Source organism: Podarcis erhardii, assembly GCF_964252035.2.
Source record: "Podarcis erhardii genome assembly, chromosome: 10".
Classification (NCBI taxonomy): domain Eukaryota; kingdom Metazoa; phylum Chordata; class Lepidosauria; order Squamata; family Lacertidae; genus Podarcis; species Podarcis erhardii.
In genome coordinates, this window is record NC_138500.1 from 29,733,797 (window position 1) to 29,755,740 (window position 21,944).

Here is a 21,944-nt window from a genome sequence, read left to right on the forward strand (position 1 = left end):
CGCTGCACAATTTCTGTTCTCATCCTGAAGCAAAGTTCTTTACCCGAGGTACTATTTCTGGGTTAGCGGAGTCTGTAACCTGAAGCGTATGTAACCCGAGGTACCACTGTACAGTCGTTGGCAATTGTAGCTGATAGTTTCTTTTAGGCTGCAGTCCAGTACACAGTTACAAGTACATCCTGTTGAACTCAATGGGTCTTTCTTCTGAGTAGACATGCACAGGACTGCATGTAACCACAGAACTAAAACCTTTCCCAGGTCAGCAGCCATGTCTTAAAAAAAACAAGAAACGGGGCACCTTCGACCAATTTGTTACGGCATACAGATCCACTCCGTTAGATGCATGAAGCAATTTCCAGAGGGAAAAGCTTGCCTCTTGCAACAATAAACTGGGCTTTATGGCGCCACCAAACTGCACTTGAGAGCAGATTCTGGGTGCATTTTCCCCTTCAAGACAATTCTGGACACTATATAGTTTGCCCCTTAGAATCCTAGAATGGTTGAGTTGCAAGGGACCCCCGGGGGTCATCTAGTCCAACCCCTAGCTGTGCAGGAATCTTTTAGTCAACCTATGAGGCTCAAACCCATAACCCTGAAATGAAGAGTCTCGAGCTGCTCTACCTATCAAACTACAGCGCCCAGAATTCTTTTTTCCCCAATTTTTTTTTATTAATTTTCCACATTTTTAAACAAACCAACAAACACAAATCATAACTAAACTTAGTCCAATATTAATATCAGCGCCCAGAATTCTTTGAAGCGGTGGAGAGGGGGACGTAATTCGAATCTGCCGCGTGCACACAGTCTGCATTGCTTTTTCTTTCTTTCTTTCTTTTAATGCAAGGCTTGGGGAGCGACACGCCTCCTGAAGAGGCAGCCGGGCGCCGCCAGTCGGTTGGGCTCGGTGGAGGAAGGGCCCAGCAGCAAGACCCAGGCGGAAGAGGCGGCGTCGAGGCTCCGGCCCCGGAAGAAGCGCGCCTTGGCCGCCGGAGCCCAGCATGGGCCGCAAGAAGAAGCAGAAGCAGGAGGGTCGCGCGGCGGCGCTTCGCAGGGTCGTCACTTTCGACGAGGAGAACCGGCGGTGAGTGCAGGGGAAGCGGGCGGGCGGGCGGGCGGCAAGCTGCTTCTCCCTCCCTGCACGAGGTCTCCCATCCAGAAGTGCCTCTCGCCGCGGGAGGTAGCGGGGTTTCGCGCCCGGAGGGCAGCTGCGAAACCCTCGGAAGCAAACCGCGCGAGCACTGCAATCCGAGGGTCTCGTTCACACGTGCAGCGGGAGGGGGATGGAGTGGAGTGTGCTTCGACGGGGCGAGGGAAACACATACATAGACAGAGGTACCTTGGTTCTCAGACTTAATCCGTTCCAGAAATCCGTTCTGTTATGTACTGAGTCGAATAGGATCCAAACTGCAGCAGTCTGATTGGTCCTAGAACAATAGGATCCAAAAGGCAGCAGTCTGATTGGTCCTAGAACAATAGGATTCAGAATGCAGCAGTCTGATTGGTCCTAGAACAATGCAGCAGTATGATTGGTTGGCAGGAACCACCCAATCATGCTCCAGATTGAAGTGAATCCACAACCTGATTGGTTTACAGTACAATTCCGGAATTAGCCAATCATGTGCAGCCCATTGTGTAAATAATGTATATAAGGCAGATACTTTGAGGGGACTTTCATTCATTCCTCCTCACCACTATGAGCTGAATAAAGAGCATGAAATCACTTTGCGACTCCGAGTATATTTCACTGGCGACGAAGGTGGGATCCCGCTGAGCTGACTGCCACACACAGCACCGCAGCACCGCCACCTGCCGCACCGCTGCCTCGCACCGTGTATCCAGGCTTCAGCTCCGGGACACAAGGAACTCAGAATGGCAACTGACAGCAACTTCTCGCCGTTCAACCCAGCATCTGGAGACTGGGAAGCGTACGCCTCCCGTTTCACCTTCCTCCTAGAAGCCAAAGGGGTCACCGATGATGAAGACACCAAGAAGAGGGCAATATTCTTCAGCGTCTGCGGAGAGGAGACATTTGAAATCGCCCGGGCTCTCCTTGCGCCTGAAGACGTTGCTACTGTTCCATACAAAACAATAATGGAACAGCTGAAGGGGCACTTTTCGCCACAGCCCTCAGTGGTGGCTCGTCGAAATGCCTTCTACGCAAAGCGGCAAGCCCCTGGGGAAACCATAACTGGGTTTGTGACCTCTCTCCGCCAAGCCGCCCGGTTCTGCAACTTCTCAGAGCTGGAGAACATGCTTCGTGACCGCCTCGTCGGTGGCCTGAGGGATGAGAAGCTGCAACGACGCCTCTACGCTAAGAAGAACCTAACGTTCCAGGTCGCTCTGGAGGAGGCCCTGGCAACGGAAGCTGCCGCGAGGTCGACACAAGAGGCACGGCCGAGCCAGCCGTCCCAACCGAGGGTCCACCATGAAGACCTCACCGACGACTCAGGATCTGACAGGGAGGAGGTGCACCGAGTACAGCAGCGCACTCAAGCAGCCCACATACCACAGCTGCCTCGACGAGAAGGAGGGAACTGCGCAAGCTGTGGAGAAAGTCATGAGAGGAGGACCTGCCGTTTCCGCAATGCAGAGTGCAGACAGTGCAGAAAATCGGGACACATCGCCCGGGTGTGTCGGGCTCGGCCCACCCGACACCAGGCATCAGACGACCAATCCAAGAACCCCAGGTCCCGGGGCCCAACGCACCAAGGCAACTCGACAGAGCTCACGGACTTCCAGGTATACCAGTTGCCCCACCCCAACATAGAGAAAATTTATGTAGAGGTACAGATAGAGGGGGCCCCATGCCGCATGGAGCTTGACACGGGTTCAACTCTATCCATAATCTCGGCAAGGACCTTAAGGAAACTGTGTCCTACTGGGGGTCCCAAACTCAGGCCGGCCCCATTCACCCTCCGGGACTTCCAGAAACGTAAGGTCCCCACAATGGGGGTGGGGACCTTCAGGGTGCAATACCGAGGGCGGACGCGGCAACTGGACTTGCTTGTGGTCAAGGGCCCCTACATTAGCTTACTGGGATTGGCATGGTTTGGACCACTGGGGCTAGCTGTCACCGGGGTGAACCACACTAGCTTACAAGTGGACGTGGACGCCATATGCAAGGAATTTCCGGGGGTTTTCGATGGGAAATTGGGACAGTATACGGGCCCCCCCATTGCTCTACAGCTTGACCCCGCAGTACGACCAGTCAGGCTCAAGGCCCGCCGGGTCCCGTTCGCTCTGAAACCCCGTATAGACGAGGAATTGGACCGGCTCATGGAGCAAGGAGTGCTGGAACCGGTACCTAATGCCCCCTGGGAAACCCCAATCGTCACACCTGTCAAGCCTAATGGCTCAGTCCGCATCTGCGCAGACTACAAATGTACCATAAACAAGGCCCTCACGGCCCATGCATACCCAGCGCCAGTGGTCAGCCATGTCCTTGCCACCCTGGCTGGGTCGAAAATTTTTGGCAAGCTGGACTTGGCCCAAGCATATCAACAGCTGCCAGTAGATGAGGCAACAGCAGAGGCACAGACGATTGTGACGCACAGAGGAGCATTCAGGGTAAAGCGGCTGCAATTCGGTGTCAGCGTGGCACCAGGCATATTCCAGAATCTAATGGACTCTCTCCTTAAAGGGATTCCTGGCGTCACCCCCTTCTTCGATGATGTGTTGATTGCCGGGCCCACACCAGAGGAGTTTGAGGACCGCCTCCGCACCGTTCTGCACCGTTTCCAGACAGCGGGTCTCAAGGTAAAGCGGGAAAAATGTCTACTAGGAGTGCCCCAGGTGGACTTTCTGGGATTCATGGTGGACGCAGAAGGGGTCCACCCGACTGGGGACAAGGTACGGGCCATTTGTGATGCCCCAGCGCCCAGGAACAAGACTGAACTTCAGGCCTTCTTGGGACTATTGAACTTTTACCATTCCTTCCTTCCCCACAAGGCGGCGGTAGCGGAGCCCCTACACAGACTCCTGGACAAGCGGGCCCCTTGGGTGTGGGGCCATCGCCAGGAGGCCGCATTCCAGGCAGTCAAGGACTTGCTTGTCTCAAACTCGGTCTTGGCACACTTCGACGAGAGGCTGCCGGTGGTGCTAGCATGCGACGCCTCACCCTATGGCATTGGCGCTGTCCTGGGACACCAACTCCCAGATGGAAGAGAGGTACCGGTGGCATACTTTTCCCAGACACTCAACGCAACCGAGCGGAACTACTCACAAATCGACAAGGAGGGCCTGGCAATCGTGAAGGGAGTAAAAAAATTCCATGATTTCTTGTATGGGCGGCCCTTCACCGTGGTGACTGACCACAAACCGTTGCTTGGCTTGTTTGCCCCCGAAAAGCAGACCCCCCAAGTGCTGTCTCCTCGTGTCCTCAGGTGGTCAATTTTCCTTGCCAGCTACCAGTATGCACTGATTCACCGCCCTGGGAAGGCGATGGGCCATGCGGACGCCCTCAGCAGGCTACCACTACCAGAAACAGGCCCCGACCTGGCACCTGCACAAGAGGTTATGAGCCTGGAGCTGCTTCCCGACCGCCCCATTCAGGCACAAGAAGTTGCACACCATTCCAAGAAAGATAGGGTCATCTCCCGGGTCCTGGACTGGGTGTGGAGGGGATGGCCCAGCAGCAGCCCCGGGCCAGAATTCGCCAGCTACACAACCCGCAAACATGAACTGTCGGCCCACAAGGGGTGCCTGTTATGGGGAAGCAGGGTCGTTGTTCCCCAGCCCCTCCGCAAAAGGGTCCTCACAGCCCTACACGAGACACACCCAGGGGTAGTAAGAATGAAGGCCCTTGCCAGGAGTTATGTGTGGTGGCCGGGGATCGACGGAGAGATAGAGGCCTGGGTCAAACACTGCCAGGCCTGCCAAGAATCCCGCCCAGATCCCCCAAGGGCCCCAGTCCAGTCCTGGGAGTCTGCCCGAGCACCATGGTCACGCCTGCATGTGGACTTCGCTGGCCCCTTTCAGGGGAAAACATTCTTCATAGTGGTGGACTCCTACACCAAATGGCTGGAAGTCGCACTGGTACCATCCACTTCTACATCCGCAGCCATCCGGGTACTACGCAGGCTGTTTGCAACGCACGGGCTCCCTGACACTCTCGTCTCAGACAACGGGACTGCATTTACGTCAGGAGAATTCCAAACCTTCACAGCGCAGAACGCCATCCGCCACATCCGTTCGGCGCCATTCCACCCTGCCACCAATGGCCAAGCAGAACGCATGGTGCGGACCACCAAGGACACCCTTCGCCGCATGACGCAAGGGGATTGGGAGTACCGCCTTGCCACATTCCTTCTAGCACAGCACAGCACCCCCAGCTCAACGACTGGCCGGAGCCCCGCTGAACTACTAATGGGTCGGCGCCTTGCAATCAGATTGGACCGCCTTCACCCCGATAGAGCTCAGGATGAGGTAGGGGTGGGGGAAGGCAGGAACCCCCGGACCTTCGAGGCCCAGGACCCAGTGTACACAAAGAATTTTGGGGCAGGCCCTGCATGGGTACCCGCCACAGTCACCAGGGTCACTGGCCCCGTGTCGTACGAGGTGCTAACGGATGGGGGGCAATGCTGGCGCCGCCACTGTGACCAGATACGGCGACGATTCCCGGGAGAAAACCAGGAGGAGGAGGACAGGTCAGAGGAGTCCCAGGGGAACAGTGGGGCAGTGAGGCCCATAGAGCAGCAGGGGCCAGCAGGAGAGGCAGAACCAGTAAATACAGAGAGGTCCCGGGAGGCCGAAAGGACACCGGAACCAGAACCACGACTGAGCGAGCCGGTTGCGCCAGACCAAACAGCCCCATCACAGCCAGCATCCTTGGAACACGAGCCAGAACCAGAACCCCGGACCAGGGAACACCCCAGGCCGCAACGCACACGTAGGCCGCCAGCGTACCTTGAGGACTATGAATGCGACCTCCCGGGCAGGACTGGAACTTAGAGGGGAGGGGTGTTATGTACTGAGTCGAATAGGATCCAAACTGCAGCAGTCTGATTGGTCCTAGAACAATAGGATCCAAAAGGCAGCAGTCTGATTGGTCCTAGAACAATAGGATTCAGAATGCAGCAGTCTGATTGGTCCTAGAACAATGCAGCAGTATGATTGGTTGGCAGGAACCACCCAATCATGCTCCAGATTGAAGTGAATCCACAACCTGATTGGTTTACAGTACAATTCCGGAATTAGCCAATCATGTGCAGCCCATTGTGTAAATAATGTATATAAGGCAGATACTTTGAGGGGACTTTCATTCATTCCTCCTCACCACTATGAGCTGAATAAAGAGCATGAAATCACTTTGCGACTCCGAGTATATTTCACGTTCCAAAACCAAAGCGTCCCAAAACTAAGGCGCACTTTCCCATAGAAAGTAATGCAAAATGGATTAATCCATTCCAGACTTTAAAAAACAAACCCTAAAGCAGCAGAACTGTCCAGTAGCACCTTAGAGACCAACTAAGTTTGTTCTTGGGAAAGCTTATACGGTCATACCTCGGGTTGAATATGCTTCATGTTGAGCGCGTTCGAGTTGCGCTCCGCGGCAACCTGGAAGTAACGGAGCGCGTTACTTCCAGGTTTCGCTGCTCACGCAGACGCTCAAAATGACGTCACGCGCATATGCAGAAGCAGCAAAAAGCGACACACGCGTGTGCAGACGTGCCATCGTTACTTACGTTTGCTTCTGGATGCGAACGGGGCTCCGGAACGGATCCCGTTCGTATCCTGAGGTACCACTGTACCAAGAGCAAACTTAGTTGGTCTCTAAGGTGCTACTGGACAATTTTTTAATATGTTTCGACTGCATCAGACCAACACTGCTACCTACCTGAACCTAAAGCAGCAATTTAACATGAATTTTACTATCTAACGAGACCATTGATCCATAAAATGAAAGCAGTAAACAATGTACTGCAGTCACACACACAATCAATCAAACTGGGTTCCACACAGTCACAAAAAAGCTGCAAAAACAGACCTCAGCGTAACACTCAGATCGGAAGTGTGGCACTCAAAATGGAGCACGTTTGACTTCCGAAAAATGTTTGCAAATTAGAACACTTATTTCCAGGTTTTTTGCAATGTTTGGGTTTCAAGTTCTTTGACTGCCAAAGCATTTGAGAACCAAGGTACCCCCTGTACACACACAACATTCCCACAAAGCAAACAAGTATAATTATTATTTATTCAACTTATACACCACCCTATACCCGGAGGTCTCAGCGCAGTTCACAACAAGACCATAACATATAAAAATCAAACCAAAAGCAGTAACCCAATACCTCCCCCCACCAGCCACATTCTAAAAGGGTGTTGGGTGTCAATAAGATCAACCAAAGGCCTGGTTAAAAAGCAACGTGTTTGCCTGGTGCCTAAAGGTGTATAACCGGCAAATAGCTAGACTGAGTTTTATAATAAAGTCCATTCTGCCTATTTTATCTATTTACTGAATTTCTATACTGCTCAGGTTCCCCAGTTTACAATATAGAACCACAAGCATACCAGAGTAACAAACAAACAAAACACTAATCCTCTCATACAGTTTAAAAGGCTGTGTAATTAGCCAAAGGCCTAGGAGAAGAGGAATGTTTTTGCCTGGCGCCTAAATGTTTTTTCATGAATGTGCCAGGCAGGCCTCCCTGGGGAGAGCATTCCCCAAATGGGGAGTCACAGCAGAAAAGGCCCACTCTTGTGTCGCCACCCTCCAGACCTCTTGGGGAGGAAGCATACGAAGGAAGGCCACATACAATGATTGCAGGGTCCAGGTCAGTTCATATGGGGAGAGGTGGTCCTGAGTCGTTTCAAGGCTGTATAGGTCAAAACCAGCCCTTTGAATTTGGCCCGGAAACTAATGTGAAGAACTTAATTCGTTCTGGAGGTCCGTTCTTAACCTGAAACTTTTCTTCACCTGAGGTACCACTTTAGCTAATGGGGGCTGCCGCTGTGCAATTTCTGTTCTCATCCTGAAGCAAAGTTCTTAACCCGAGGTACTATTTCTAGGTTAGTGGAGTCTGTAACCTGAAGCATCAGTAACCTGAGGTACCACTGTAATATGCTCAAACCATCTTGTCCCTGTGAATAACCACCCACCTTCAGGGGCAGCCCTACGTATAATGTGTTGCAGTAATCTAACCTAGAGGTTACCGGAGCATAGATAACAGAAGTTAGGCTATCCCTGTCCAGATTCTAACTCTTGTGTACACCAGACCCTATAAAGGGAGCTTAGACCATGATGCTGATGGTTTTGTGCTGTTTGTGGCTTTATAAGGTGATTGTGATTGAGAAAGATGGCTTTTGGGCTGCTAGGGGATAGTTGCTCTTCCAGTGTCTCTAACTTGCTCTTTGGTATATTTACTCTTCCCAGGGATTACTTGACCGGGTTCCACAAGCGTAAGGTTGAAAGGAGGAAAGCGGCTGTGGAGGAGATAAAACGCAAACTGAAAGATGAGCAAAAGAAGATGAAGGAAGAGGTATATATTCTGGGTGGGGAGGGATGTATTTTCAAAGCAATCACAATAAAATATCAGACCTTTGTCAGCTTTTCCAATTCTCTGATGAAGTGTCACTGTATTAAGTAATACTGCATGGTTCGTGAAGCTATAGTGAAGCAATGGTTGCCTAGGAACTATTGAATGAGTTTCCTTAGAGTTTCCTCCTGGTCAGAAACAGTTTTTGCCAAGAAATCTGTGGCCCTCTAGATGTTGCCAGGCTACAACTCCCATCATCCATGACTGATGGCCAGACTTGATGGGAATTGGAGTCCAGCATTGTTTTTGGGGCCCCAGGTTTCCTATCCCTGCTGGGAGCCTATGACCAACAGAATAGCCTGACAGACAGGATTTCTCAAGGAACATGAGATTCCTACAATGACTGGTTTGGGAGCTGCATTATACTGAGCCAGACTATTGGTCCGGTTAGGTCAGTATTGTCTACATGGACTGGTAGCAGCTCTTGAGGGTTTCAGAATAGGGTTCTGTCCCATCCTTATCTGAAGATGCCCAGGATTGCACATGGGAACTTTTGCATGTAAAGCAGATACTCTGCAACTGGGCTACATCCCTTGTTGTTTATCACACCCTGATCCTCATGCCTCTTCCAAAGGTCTGTTTCTAGGCTTGCTCTCCTTCTATTTTGACTTGGTCAAAACCTTGAGTCTCCTTTCAGTCCTACTTCTCAGAAGCCTGCCTTCCATTTTCCCTTCGTGCCCTTTAACACCACACAAGAGTATGCAGAATTGCACTTGTTCACTATCCTGACAACCTATTCCTCCCTGTCTTTCCTACTAATCATCTCATTCTAGATATGCAGACCAGACCTGTGTTTGTTTACTCCACAGTAAAAAAAAGCAACAACCCCCCAGGGGATTGCAGGCTTGATGGACACAGTGTTGTTATCTGAGAAACTAAATACTGGAATTTCCCCAGGTAGCTGCTGACTTACTACTTGGTTCCAGAGGAGAAGGTGTGCAAGTTCTGGTTTCTGGGATTTTGGCTGATGTCTCGGATGAGACCAAGCAACTGTTTATCTGAAAGCATTCTAATTATTTGGGGCATTTCTTTGTTTTTAGAGGCACAAAGAATACATGAAGATGTTGAAAGAGAGAGAAGAAGCCTTGGGTACGTGTCCTTTCTGAAGGTGTAACTGTTAAAGTTGTCTGTGTTGTTATTTAATATATTGTTATTTAATCCCCTTTTACATGTGTCGCAAGGGAATTTACAAATGTCAAGACTGTGGAGATAGCGGCTCATTTTGTGCATCTTTTTGGTTATGTGTTACTGATGGACTTTCCCTCTCCTCCACCTTTAGAAGGATAGTTATTGTATGACGTTGCAGGAATCCTAGCAAAGATCAGCCCTCTTGAATGGCTGATGGGATTTGTAGTTCAAATCACCTGGAGCGTATTGGTATAGTTCATTAGAATTCTAAAAACCGTGGCAGAAATCATCTAGTTACAACAAAAAGTAGTTGGGAGTCTCAAGCGCCTGTGTGTATGAAGAAATAGAATATGTAGCAGTTTGTCTGAGAAGTTCAAACTCAGAAGAGTTTCTGCCCTAAATTCTCCATCCTTTACGTTGAAGAAACTGTTTTGACACTTGTGATTTCTTTGGGTTCCTTATTTAATCTTCCCAGAGGAAGCTGATGAACTGGAGCAACTGGTAACATCCCAAACGGAGTCTGTGAGCTATGACCACCCAAACCACACAGTCACTGTTACTACAATCAGTGACTTGGACCTCTCAGGAGCACGTCTGGTGGGACTAAGCACCAACGAGGTAATTCCTCTCTGCAAGCTTGTATGTTCAGGCCCAATTCTATTTTTTTCTAGAGGTGTATATTTGTTGATTAACTAACTACTGGAGTTTAGGACTGGCATCTCTCTTAAATTATTTAACAATCCCATGCGTGTGCCACGAAAAAAGGTTGCTGCCCCAAGGAGCCTGCAGCCTAAAATTCAGCATAGAGAAGGCATTGGGGGTGGAAGAATATGCATTCAGTTTGGACCTTGTAGTTGGACTTAATTTCCATGGAGCTTCACATTTGCGTTTTTGAAGACTGAATCTCTGAACCAGCCAAGTTTGAAAATGTTTCATTTCATGATACGTCTTGTAAGATAGAAAAGCCATCTAAGCATTTTTCAGGGCCGACCGTTTCTCAAGAGAATATGCTATTGCTAAGTAGGAACCGTGTCTCTGTCCAAAGTGGTACTTTGGAAAGTTCAATATAAGCGTCTCTTGCCATATGCTTTGCAACTCCTGCAGTGCTTGACAAGGGAAATCCTCAACATTAGTCACTTGGGATAAACGTGAACAGCTGGAGGGAGGAGCATTTTCTGTGCTGAGTCCTTGCCTCTTTTGGTATCAGCCAGATTCCCACAAGCTGCTTTTTCAGAGCCCAGCACAAGCTCTGTGTTGTTCAGTCAAATCTGCTTTTGATCAGAATTGTTTCTTCAAAATAAAAAAAATAGATCTTTATATAAACACATGGCTTCACATTCTCTAATGTAGGCTAGAATAAAATGATGGAGTGAGGATCTGTTCCTGGATCTCCCTGGTCCTGCACCATGCTGACTCACGTACGGTGCTCTGTGTATTTGAAGGATTTAACATCCTAGCTCTCATTAATACCCACAATAGCACTGTATGATAGGCCAGTATTAGAGATGGTGATGAGAGCTTGCATAACAGCACATGGTATCCTTGATTTAAACTGAGGTTTCCTGGCTCCAAGGTCACACTGATAGCCACCACACTTAATGAATATGTGCGAGAGGTTTGTACACCCATGCTGCAAGTTCTGATTTACCCTACAAAAGAAGACAAGTCTGATGCAGTAGCTGATTTTGAAACTAGCTTAGTAAATAAGTTACTTGTCAAATTGACCCGGGTTCATATATGTTTACACTAGCAGTGCCTAGATTTCTGTGTGGCTCATGTGCCTCTTTTTTATTTTTTTTAGGGAGAAGATGCTGGAATGGAAAAAAAAGAAGAAGATGCTTCAAGCAAATCTACATGCATCTTTCCTAAGAAATCTAGAGATCCTTTCCTGTCTCAGAGGTAGTTATGATTGGTTAACCATCACCTTTTAACCTTCAAAACCAAGTTCAGAACATCTGTGGCTCTCCCAAGTGCTGCTGGAATGCAACTCATTTCTTCCCTGACCATTAGCTATGCTGTTTGGGGCTGATGTGAGCTCAGTATCAGAGGCCCCATGCCTCTGTATTCTAGTTAATTGCCTTGCTGATGGGTTTCCCATAGGGATCTGGTTTGCTTCTGTGAGAACCAGATGCTGGACTATATGGGCTTTAATTCTCATCCACCAGGACTCCTCTTACAGGAGAGCCACAGGGGTTTGCTCTCCCTCAGAGAGATAATTCCAGGGTTGGAAGAGACCCTCCCCCTTGCTCTTTTTCACCCACTCATAAGCCAATCTGTGAACAAACTGTCTTGAATGTCAGCAGTGTGCCAAGGACCTTGAGTCTTAAGGACAGCCTTGTAAATAAGTTACGTTGCAATCCTACTTACCTTGGATTTGCGCCCCATTGAGCTAGATACGACTTACTCCTGGGTAGAAATAGTTAGGTTTGCACTCTTAGTTACCCAAAACTGCCTCCATGCTGGTGGGCACAGAGGAGAAATGCCTTCTTCTGGGGCCGCTGTGGAAGTGCAAGGTGGTAACCTTTCACAGCCTGGTTAAGAAAAAAGGAAAGTAAAGCCTTCTAGCAAACAGTGGTGCAGAGAGGACAATGCAAATGTACTGTCTTGCCTTCCTCTGCAACCAGCCCAGAAACCAAGCAGAGTGCTGGAGGAGGAATGGAGAGATTTGCCTCTCCTCAACCATCCCACTCACTCACCTGCATGGAATTCCTGGTCACCAGTGGCTACTGTGTTGTTAAATGCAACATGGGTTCAATGCTGAAAGACCATTATGTAGCAAAAAGGGTTGATAACCATGCTGCACCACAAGAGGGCATTCTCTGCCTTGTCTCAGCGCCATTCACTCACTTTCTAAATTTTTAGGAGTCAAGGAAAAGCCATTGTTGTCCAAGCAGGTTTCTGCATCACACACGTTCATAGATGAATGTTTTTATTCCACCATTAATGACATTGTTTGTGTTGTAATCTATCCTTTTAAAATACTGTATGTTAGCAAGTGCATTTTTAAAAAGTGTCGCTGTGTGCAGTGCTCCAGTTCAGGGTTCCAGGAAGCCTGGTTCACATTCCTACCTCTCCCACATCCTGTCCAAAATAGTCAGCCAACGTTCTGTGCCCACTGAACATGCTCAATCTTCATTGGGGTTGAGTGGTGTTGTTGTTGTTGTTTTGGAGTTTTGCCTTTATCCCGAACATGTGTGTATGTTTGTTTGGTTAGGTTTTGGTGCCTCTGAAGACCTTTTCCATTCCTGCATCCATTTGCTGTCACATTGCAATGGGTTTCCTTGGGATTAGCACTCGACGAAAGAGGTTGTCAAGGTGGGGGGCTGGATCTAGCCAAGCCTCTTGACCCAGGCTGTTGACTGGGCCGCTGTCCTATGACATCAGATGCTGCTGGGGCTGATGGGAGTTGCAGTCCCAAACATATTGAGAGGACCAGGTTGGCAAAATTTGGGTTAGCCTGCAGAAATGGCTTGCACGAGACGTGGCAATGGCCACCAACTTAGATGGCTTTCAAATGCAATAAGAGCAATTCACAGAGAACAAGGCTATCAGTGGCTGTTAGTTATGCCTCTATACCACCTCCAGAACCAGACACAGCATGTGTCTGGAAACCAGTTAGCAGGAAGCAATAGCAAGAGAAGATTGTTGCCCTCATGCCCTGCTTGCGGTCTTTCAGGGGCATCTGGTTGGCCTGGTGCAACAGAGCTCTGGTTATGCAGGTCAGAGTTGCCTAGACTGAGGTTGGGGAAAAAGGGGGGTCTTAAGGAGAGAAAAGAGGACTGATTAATATTCCTGGTACATGGGGAGACTCTGGCAGGTTGCAGATAGAAAGGAGACATCCGATGAGGTTGTTGGACTGCCTATTCCTGTCACCTTTGACTATTGGTTATATTGGTTGGGGCTCCAACAACAACTGGAGGGCACCACGTTGGCTATCCCTCTTCTTTCGACAAGAAGGAGTGGCTAGAATATGGCATTCAGATCATATGACGCTCCCCATGTATCAAGTGAGGCCAATTGGTCCTTGTACAGTCTACGCTGGCAGCATGTCTCGAGCGTGGGTCTTACCTGCTATCTGAGATCCATGGAGATGCCAGGAATTGAACCCACAGCCCCCCACATGCCAGCTGTATGCTCATACCGCTGAGCTATGCCTTCTCCCAGGTGATTTCCCATCTAGGTAGCATACAGGGCCAGATCTGCCTAACTTCAGCAATAGTGCTGCATCACATGCCTTCCAAACAGAACATGCAGCTGTGCCCTGACACAGGAGAAGCAAGAAATGGGCGTGGGAAATGTAGCTGGGGCTGAAGCGTTTTATAAATGAAGACTGAGAACTGGTTTGCCTCTGGAATTCATTTATTTGTTCTCCTCCCCGTTACAGGATTTCTTCGCTCACGGCCACACTGCATTCCCGTAGCCAGAAAAAGACCAAAGGAAGGCAGGCCAGACACAGCCAAGGATCGAGGAAGAAAGCCCAGAAGCCAAGTACAGGGCGGACGAGCAAGACCCTGCGCCGAAGAATGACGGGCAAAGGGAGGCATTTCCAAGACTGAAGTGAAGACAGTAGCTTGCTACGTTTTGAGAGCTCTGGGTTACTTGGAAAGCTCACTTTGTGTCAGCGATGTCTCTTTTGTTCAGAGCTTCAGTGGAAGTGCAAAACTTTCTTGAAACTAGTTCGTGAGCCAAGGAGTGCTGGGCCTGTTGCTTGGAAAAGTAAAATTATTTTTGTGCACAACAGCCTACTTTGACTAAACAAGTGTGATTGTTGTCTGTAGGCCCATTGCTCTGTAACTCCCCACACAAAAGAAAGAAAGAGCAGATGCACTTTTCCCAAGTATTGATAACAGCTAAACTGTTAAATGGTTACGTCTGCATAGAAGTCCAGGGTCTGTGTCCTTCCTCACTGGGAGATCTGGTGCTATGAATGCTTAGTGAGTGACCACATAGGCCCCAGGCAAACTTCTTTCTTCTGCCTGCATCATTTTTTTATTTTGTTATATAAATGTCTGTTGGGAGGAAACTTTGTATGCCTTTATTTCTCACGAACTCTTCTGACACTTGGATTGTAGGAGAATCTGCTGGCTATTATTATTTATAGAACATCTGCGACAAAGGGCTTTGTAACTCTCTGCTTTACCCTCATAAAAGATTTGTGCTATTCTCATTTGAGATGTGAAAACACACGCAGTTACTTCCTTGTGGTCACAGACAGTGAGTCTACAGCAGAGAAGGGGATGGAAGGCAGGTCTCCCAGATCAAAAGCTGTTGCTCCATCCAAACAAATAGCATGGCCAGGATCCAAGAGCTGCTTTAGCTTAGTTGTGTCCATGGGTTTGCATTTACCTGATGGGATTTTTAAAAGGCATTTTTGGTGCCATTTCCCACAATGCCCAAAGCCACTCACAGTGTTAGCATCATGCAAACCACTGAGATAGATATTTTTGATTAAGTGGTATATAAATCTTGCTTAGTAAAATTACAGTGACGGTCAAAATACAAGACATTTGGAGGGGGGAAATTATTACAGAACATCTTAATAAATTCAAACAGGATTTATTAAAGGAATACAGTGGTACCCTGGGTTAAGTACTTAATTCGTTCCAGAGGTCTGTTCTTAACCTGAAACTGTTCTTAACCTGAAGCACCACTTTAGCTAATGGGGCCACCGCGCCACCAGAGCACAATTTCTGTTCTCATCCTGAAGCAAAGTTCTTAACCTGAGGTACCATTTCTGGGTTAGCAGAGTCTGTAACCTGAAGCGTATGTAACCTGAAGCGTATGTAACCCGAGGTACCACTGTAAATCTAGACTTAATATGTAAGTGCAGAGCAAAATCAAACTTAGCATACACATGCACTCACACCCACTAAAGCTAACCCGTGCAACAAAGAGCTAGTCCTGCTGTCCTCCAAATGACCAGAAACTTAGAGTCCTAGAATCATAGCGTTCGAAGGAACCCCGAGGGTCATCTAGTCCAACCCTTCAATTCAGAAATTCCAACTAAAGTATCCATGACACGTGGCTATTTAACTTGTCTTAAATGCAGTGCCAAGGGGGTTGGGTGTCTTATCAATGGGGTAGCCAAAAGAAGCTAGCAGTAGCAGCAAAAGGAAAGTGCTGGGGAGGGGAAAGAGGGTAAGTCCGGGTATTCCAGCTGCTGCTGCTGCTGCTGCTATTATTATTATTATTATTATTATTATTATTATTATTATTATTATTACTACTACTACTACTACTACCACCACAACATTTATATCTTAGCATTCCTCCAAGGAGCTCCAGATGGTGTACATGCATCTTATCCCCCTCCCCATTTTATCCTCGCAACAACCCTGTGAGGTAGGTTAGGCTTAGAAACTGACTAGCCCAAAGTCACGCTGTGAGCCTCATGGCTAAATGGGGAGTCTATCCCTGGTCGGCCAGGGTCCTAGTCCAGCACTCAAAACTGCAACGCCACACTGCCTCTCTTAGTCTTTTTTCCCCTAACAACAGACCCTGTGCTGTTATGTAAAGTGTTACAGAATCTCCCCTGAATTTCAAAAATGGAATATCGTATGCATTGATGGGGGTGGAGGATTTCTGGAAAACACGAGGCCCATGTTTCTGTTTGTAGATCTTGTAGCATAGTTCTTCAGATCCTGGACAGTGCTTCTTGCTTATCTGGAGCTGGGTGGTGTTAGGAGGAAAGTAATCTCTTCAGCTACTAAAGGCTGGGATTTCATGTGTCATGACCTGGCATTTGCTTCAATATGTCCACTCCACCAATACAGACAGAGCCCCTCAGACGTGTGTGAAGTAGAAACTCATCTGTTGTCTGCCTCTTGTACAGAAGCAGCAGCACAGACTGGGGTCCCCCCCCCTTTGAACTTGTAGAACTGCCTTTGAGGTTATTCTCAAAACAGCTGTTCAGTGAACATGTTAAAAATCAGGCTCTACTTTGCTTTTTGGATACTACAAGTCTACGTGGTAGCTGGTATTCATTAGCACTGTTTCTCAATTGGAGGAGGCACCAATTTTTAAAAAATAATGGTGCTTAGAGAAGGATGTGCTGAAGACAAGCCTCACAGGCCTGTCTAAACATTGCAGGATAATTCATTGCTTATATAGTGTGCATGTTTTGAAATCATAGAAGCCAGATTTGCAGCAGCAGTTTTCACAAGGGACATATATTTTTTTTAATTGAGAAAGGGCCAACAACATTGTATTGCCCACTGACTGACTTCCATATGAAACCACACACACACCCATAATGTTGAGGCGATATTTAACCTATTCTAGTGGGAATAGCACTTCTAAAGAATTGCGTTCATTCTTGGTCCACTTATAGACCCGGCATTGTCACTGGAGCCCTAAGTGTGGAATGTGATGTAGAAAGAAATGTTGACTGCACTTAGCTGTGTTCTGGCAACCTTTTGATTAGACTACTGCAATACATTAAACACAAAACTGCCTTTGACTGTCCAGACACTTCAGATTGGGCTAGATCTGAAGGCAGTTGGGCTAGATGACCCTCAGGGTCCCTTCCAACTCTACAATTCTTTGATTCGCTTAGTTCAAATGCAGCTGCTTGGCCGCTAACTGGAATGGGCTTCAAGAAACATATTTTTTAAAACGCTGCAGTGGGTGCTGTTCTGTTTCTGCACACAGTTCAAAAGTGCTGGTTTTGCACATTTTAAAACCTGAGACACTCAGGTATGTAAGGACAGTCTTCTCCCATATGAGACTGTGTGAACCTTATATTCATCAACTGAGTCCTCCTGCCTTCTGTGGTTATAATTTACTTATTTTAAAGCACGCACCACCACCCCTCTTTGGACAAAAAAGTCTCTTGGCATGGCTTTCAAATCAGTTAAACACAAGACAAATCCCTGCACTTGGGCTTAAAAGGTCCAACATAAAAGGAAAAGGAGATGAGAGGGAGGAGGAAAAAAGCAAACTCAGGCACCACTTCTTAATAGGTCAGAGAGGCTTATCAGTTGTGACAGCCTGTATATGGAATACCTTTTCTGGGATTCTTGCCCCAAGTTTCTTATCTTTTTGCCATCAGTCGAGAGACCTAGCCTTCATGTCTATGCTGGATTGTCTTAATCTGTCCCATTTGGTCTTGTGCCATTTTTAATTATGAGTTGTATTGTAGAAGTAACAAACAGTGCACCAAGGAACTGGGGGAGTAATTTACTCACGTAAGCAAGATATAGTACATAGACATTTGTAAACAGCAAGCATAAGTATCCAAAATGCCCCTCACAGGAGGACTAAGAATGTCTGACTGTTAAGGCAACTTGTTTTTTGCCTTCTTTGGTGAGATATTTGGGATTCTTGGATAAGTGTGGGGGTGGGAAGAAGAGAGAACATAAGAAGAGCCTGTTGCATCAGACCAATGGTCCATCTACTCCAGCATCCTGTTCTCACAGTGGCCAATCAGATGCCAGTGAGAAAGTTGCAAGCAGAATCCAAGCACAAGAGCCCTCTCTCCTCCTGGGGTTTTCAGCAACTGGTGTTAAGAAGCATTACTGCATCCAACTGTGAAGAGGCATAGTTGTGTGTGTGTCTTGTGACTCCCGATCATATGAGGATTTTTGGTATGCAGCTCATAGGATTAAATATTTAGGCCACTCCTGGTGCATGGATAAATGCAAAAAGCACCATTTTCGTGACAATCAGAAGTATTTCTGCTTTTTCGTTACATTTTCTGCTTTCTAGGTTGCTATAGAACCCTTGCTCTGTTTATTTTTTTTAATAGGGGGTGTAAATGATGTCTTTTATATTTTTCTTATTGGCTATTGGCTGCAGCTAAGCAGCAGTGTTTGGCTCTTGGACAGCCTCTGAAGTGTTTTCTGTACCCCAAAGTTGTTAACTAGCAAAGAGAATGGAAATTGAGTTGGAAAAAGGCCTGATGTTTTGGTGCTAAATGAAGAAATATCAATGGGTTTGCCCTACTTCTGAGTAACTCATAATGCTCTGGTTCCACAGCTCAGTGCTGCTATTTTTTCCACTGTTTTATTTAACCACGTATAATCCTCTGAAACCGGAAGGCATTAGCTTGCCATTGCCTCTGTTGAAATCATACAAGATTGGGGTGAAAATTTCAAATGTCGATTCTTAAAAGAATTTCTGTCAAATGCCAGTGTTTGCGGGGGGGGGGGGGGAGCAGTCCTAGCCGTGAGTTGCAGCAGCTGGGTGAACATAAGAGAGCTATTCACTTGATTCCTCGTGCCAGCCTAATGAAGTTCTTATATAAAATATCATTTTTATTCCAAACAATAAAAACAAAACAGGGCAACAGTACAAAGCAGTATCAGGGTTACATGAGTGGTCAGAAGATGACATCACTCCTTCAAGCTAGATGACCTAGCCAAAAGCCTAGTGAATTTCGGACAATATTGTGGCTCTACTGTTCTAAATGTCCCTCATAATTATAATGGTGCAGAGAGGCGGGGGAGAAGTTAAGGGCATGGTGAGCACCCTCAGTTCAGATCCTGGTCTTCTACATGACTGGGTCCCTCCAGAGGCAGTTTTAGGGTAGCATGACCAGTTAAGATGCACTGGGCACTGCAATGATGATGTAGAAGAGGGGAGTACCAAATTTTAGTGTTTCCCAGGGCGCCGTTGATATTTGAGAGCCCAAACTCTGCCACTCTCTTGTATGTGAAATTACACTAGCAAAGTACCGTATTTTTCGCCCTATAGGACGCACTTTTTCCCCTCCAAAAATGAAGGGGAAATGTGTGTGCGTCCTATGGGGCGAATGCAGGCTTTCGCTGAAGCCTGGAGAGCGAGAGGCGTCGGTGCGCACCGACGTCTCTCGCTCTCCAGGCTCCAGGAAGCTATCCGCAAGCCTTGCACGCCTGGGGGGAGTTCCCCTGGGCGCGCAAGGCTTGCGGGCGGCAGCCGGCAGCACGGAGCACGGGGCGCCCTTCGGAGGACGCCCCGTGCTTCGCGCTGGTGTCGGCAAGCCTTGCGCACCCGGGGGATCTCCCCCCGGAAGCGCAAGGCTTGCGGGCGGCAGCACGGAGCACGGGGCGCCCTTTGGAGGACGCCCCGTGCTTCGTGCAGGTGTCGGCAAGCCTTGCGCACCCGGGGGTTCTCCCCCCAGGAGCGCAAGGCTTGCAGGCGGCAGTCTGCAGCGTGGAGCACGGGGTGCCCTCCAAAGGTGTCGGCAAGCCTTGCGCACCCGGGGGGCGCGGGGGGCGCCCTGAAGCAGAGCGCCCCTCGCGCCAGGCAGACATCGGCCAGCCGCACAAGCTCGGGGGACAGCGGGGAGGCGCAGCACCGCCATCCCACTGTTCCCCGACCTGGTTTTGGGGGGGAAATAAAGGAAAATAATTTTTCCTTTTTTTCCCCCCTCAAAAAGTAGGTGCGTCCTATGAGACGGAGCGTCCTATGGGACGAAAAATACGGTAATTCCTGAGCTGAATAGGCGCCCACTGTAGTTGATGAGATCTGAAGATGTCAGCCTTACTCCCACCGCAGTGGAGAATCAGATTCTAGCTAATCTAGAGCTCGTTGCAGTTCTCCACCAGAAGTTAAATAGTGGAAGGTTATGGAAAAAGATATGTCTCCTGCACTCCCTCTTATGAAGCCCCCAAGGAGTAAGAATAGCCAAACAGCCATGAACATACCATGCCCTACAGACATCTAGTTGGCCACTGTCCAGAACAGGATCCTGGACTAGATGGATCATGGGCCTGATCCTGCAGAGAAGGCTTATACTCTGGCCTCCTAAACCACACCCTAACCACAGCTACTGGCAGTGGAGGAGTATCAGGGATTGCTTACTCATGAGTAGACCCTTACTCACTACTAGACCAATATCTCCGGGTCCAAAGATGCATACTGTGTTTTCACTCTTCGTATTGGACCTGAAGCCTATGGCACTGGTGGTCTCAGGGACGGGGGGGGGGGGTGCGCCTCTTCCTATGGCAGTCCCAGGAGTTGCACTTCCCCCGCCCTGCTCCTCTGTCTGTGCTGCAGTGTGTCTGAGTGATGCTGCGGAGGTGCAGGACCCCAGCTAGTAACGTCATCCTTCCCTCTTGCCAACTTAGCCGCATCATAGGATTGCAAGGCCTGTCTGCAGTCGGCTGCCTCCATCTGGGAATCGCCCAGAAATGTGCTTGAATGTGCAATGAATTAGCTTTCCTCTTGATGGGCGGAAGAGCAGCTTTCAGTGGCTGGGTGGTCTAATGAAGAGATGCGCAGGCTTTGCTCTAGTGAGTTTCCCCCTGCGGAGAGCGAGAATAACATGGCCAAGGGTATCGAAGCCAAAGCTTCCATGAGGCTGTCATCCCACCTTGGGGGGCAGGTAGACTGAGCGACAGAGAAGGGAGGCTCCAGACATGGTTGCAGGGACCCCAGATTTTATGAGAATTGAAAAGGTCCAAGAAAAGGAGCTAATTTCAGTGGATGCAGCCCATGCAAGTATTCAGGAAAACGTGCCCCTTTGGGTATTGCTGGACTACAACGGTCTCCCTTGGAAGGTGGCGGACTCTCCTTCCTTGGAGGTTTCTAAGCAGAGGTTGGGTGGCCATCTGTCATGGATGCTTTAGATGAGATTCCTGCATTGCAGGGGGTTGGACCTTTGAGGTCCCTTCCAACTCTACAATTCTATGATTCTATACAACTCTCATTCTCCCTGGACATTGATTGCCCATGCTGAGTGGGGATGATGGAGTCCAATAACACCTGAAGGGTGACTACAGGTTCTCCATCCTGGGAAGGGGATGCCAGGAGCTCATATTCCAACTCTTATGCAGGTAGTCCACACCCAGAGTAGCCAACAGGGTGCTCACCAGAGGTTGTTGGACCATAACTCCTATCATCCCTGATCGTGCTTGAAGGCACCATCTCGCAGGCACCCTGGTCCATACCAAACACATTATCTATGTAATAGAATTGTGGAGATTTTTTTTCAATAAGATTGCATTCCTTTCTGGGCAACCTCCAGGAAGCCCCGTGCCAGTGGTGGGTGAGGCCAGAGGCAGAAACGGGCCAAGCAGTGAAAGCTATTGTTGTTACTATTACTTCTGTACAGTAGGCTATATTCTGTGAACACTCACACACCCTTCTCTATCCTCCATCCGGACAAGCAAGAGGGGTTTATCAGAGTTGAAGGTCACATTCCAATCAGGGGGAAAAAAACAACAACACTTGGGGATATGTGAAAGCAGATGTGGTTTTGGAAGAGTTGCAAGGGCCAGACAGAGAGGACCAGAGGGCAGGATTTGGCCCCCAGGACTGAGGGTACCCACACTCACATCTGCTGCCTGTGACCAAGATCTC

The 21,944-nt window shown here is 48.5% G+C and overlaps 1 protein-coding gene across 1 annotated transcript; it reads left to right on the forward strand.

Annotated features, from left to right (window-relative positions):
• Positions 1-923: 923 nt before the first annotated feature.
• NOL12 (nucleolar protein 12) lies at positions 924-14,685 on the forward strand. Its single transcript, XM_081878613.1, has 6 exons — positions 924-1,081; positions 8,372-8,477; positions 9,575-9,623; positions 10,138-10,280; positions 11,464-11,561; positions 14,047-14,685. The coding sequence occupies exons 1-6, from the start codon at positions 999-1,001 to the stop codon at positions 14,216-14,218; spliced, it is 651 nt and encodes a 216-aa protein (XP_081734739.1). The 5' UTR covers positions 924-998; the 3' UTR covers positions 14,219-14,685.
• The last annotated feature ends 7,259 nt before the right edge of the window (positions 14,686-21,944 follow it).

Excerpts from the sequence above, each read along its gene's own strand:
- NOL12 (XM_081878613.1), top strand. The coding sequence starts at position 999 with ATGGGCCGCAAGAAGAAGCAGAAGCAGGAGGGTCGCGCGGCGGCGCTT. Across the intron at positions 1,082-8,371 it reads TTCGACGAGGAGAACCGGCG|GGATTACTTGACCGGGTTCC; the intron begins GTGAGTGCAGGG and ends TACTCTTCCCAG. Across the intron at positions 11,562-14,046 it reads GATCCTTTCCTGTCTCAGAG|GATTTCTTCGCTCACGGCCA; the intron begins GTAGTTATGATT and ends TCCCCGTTACAG.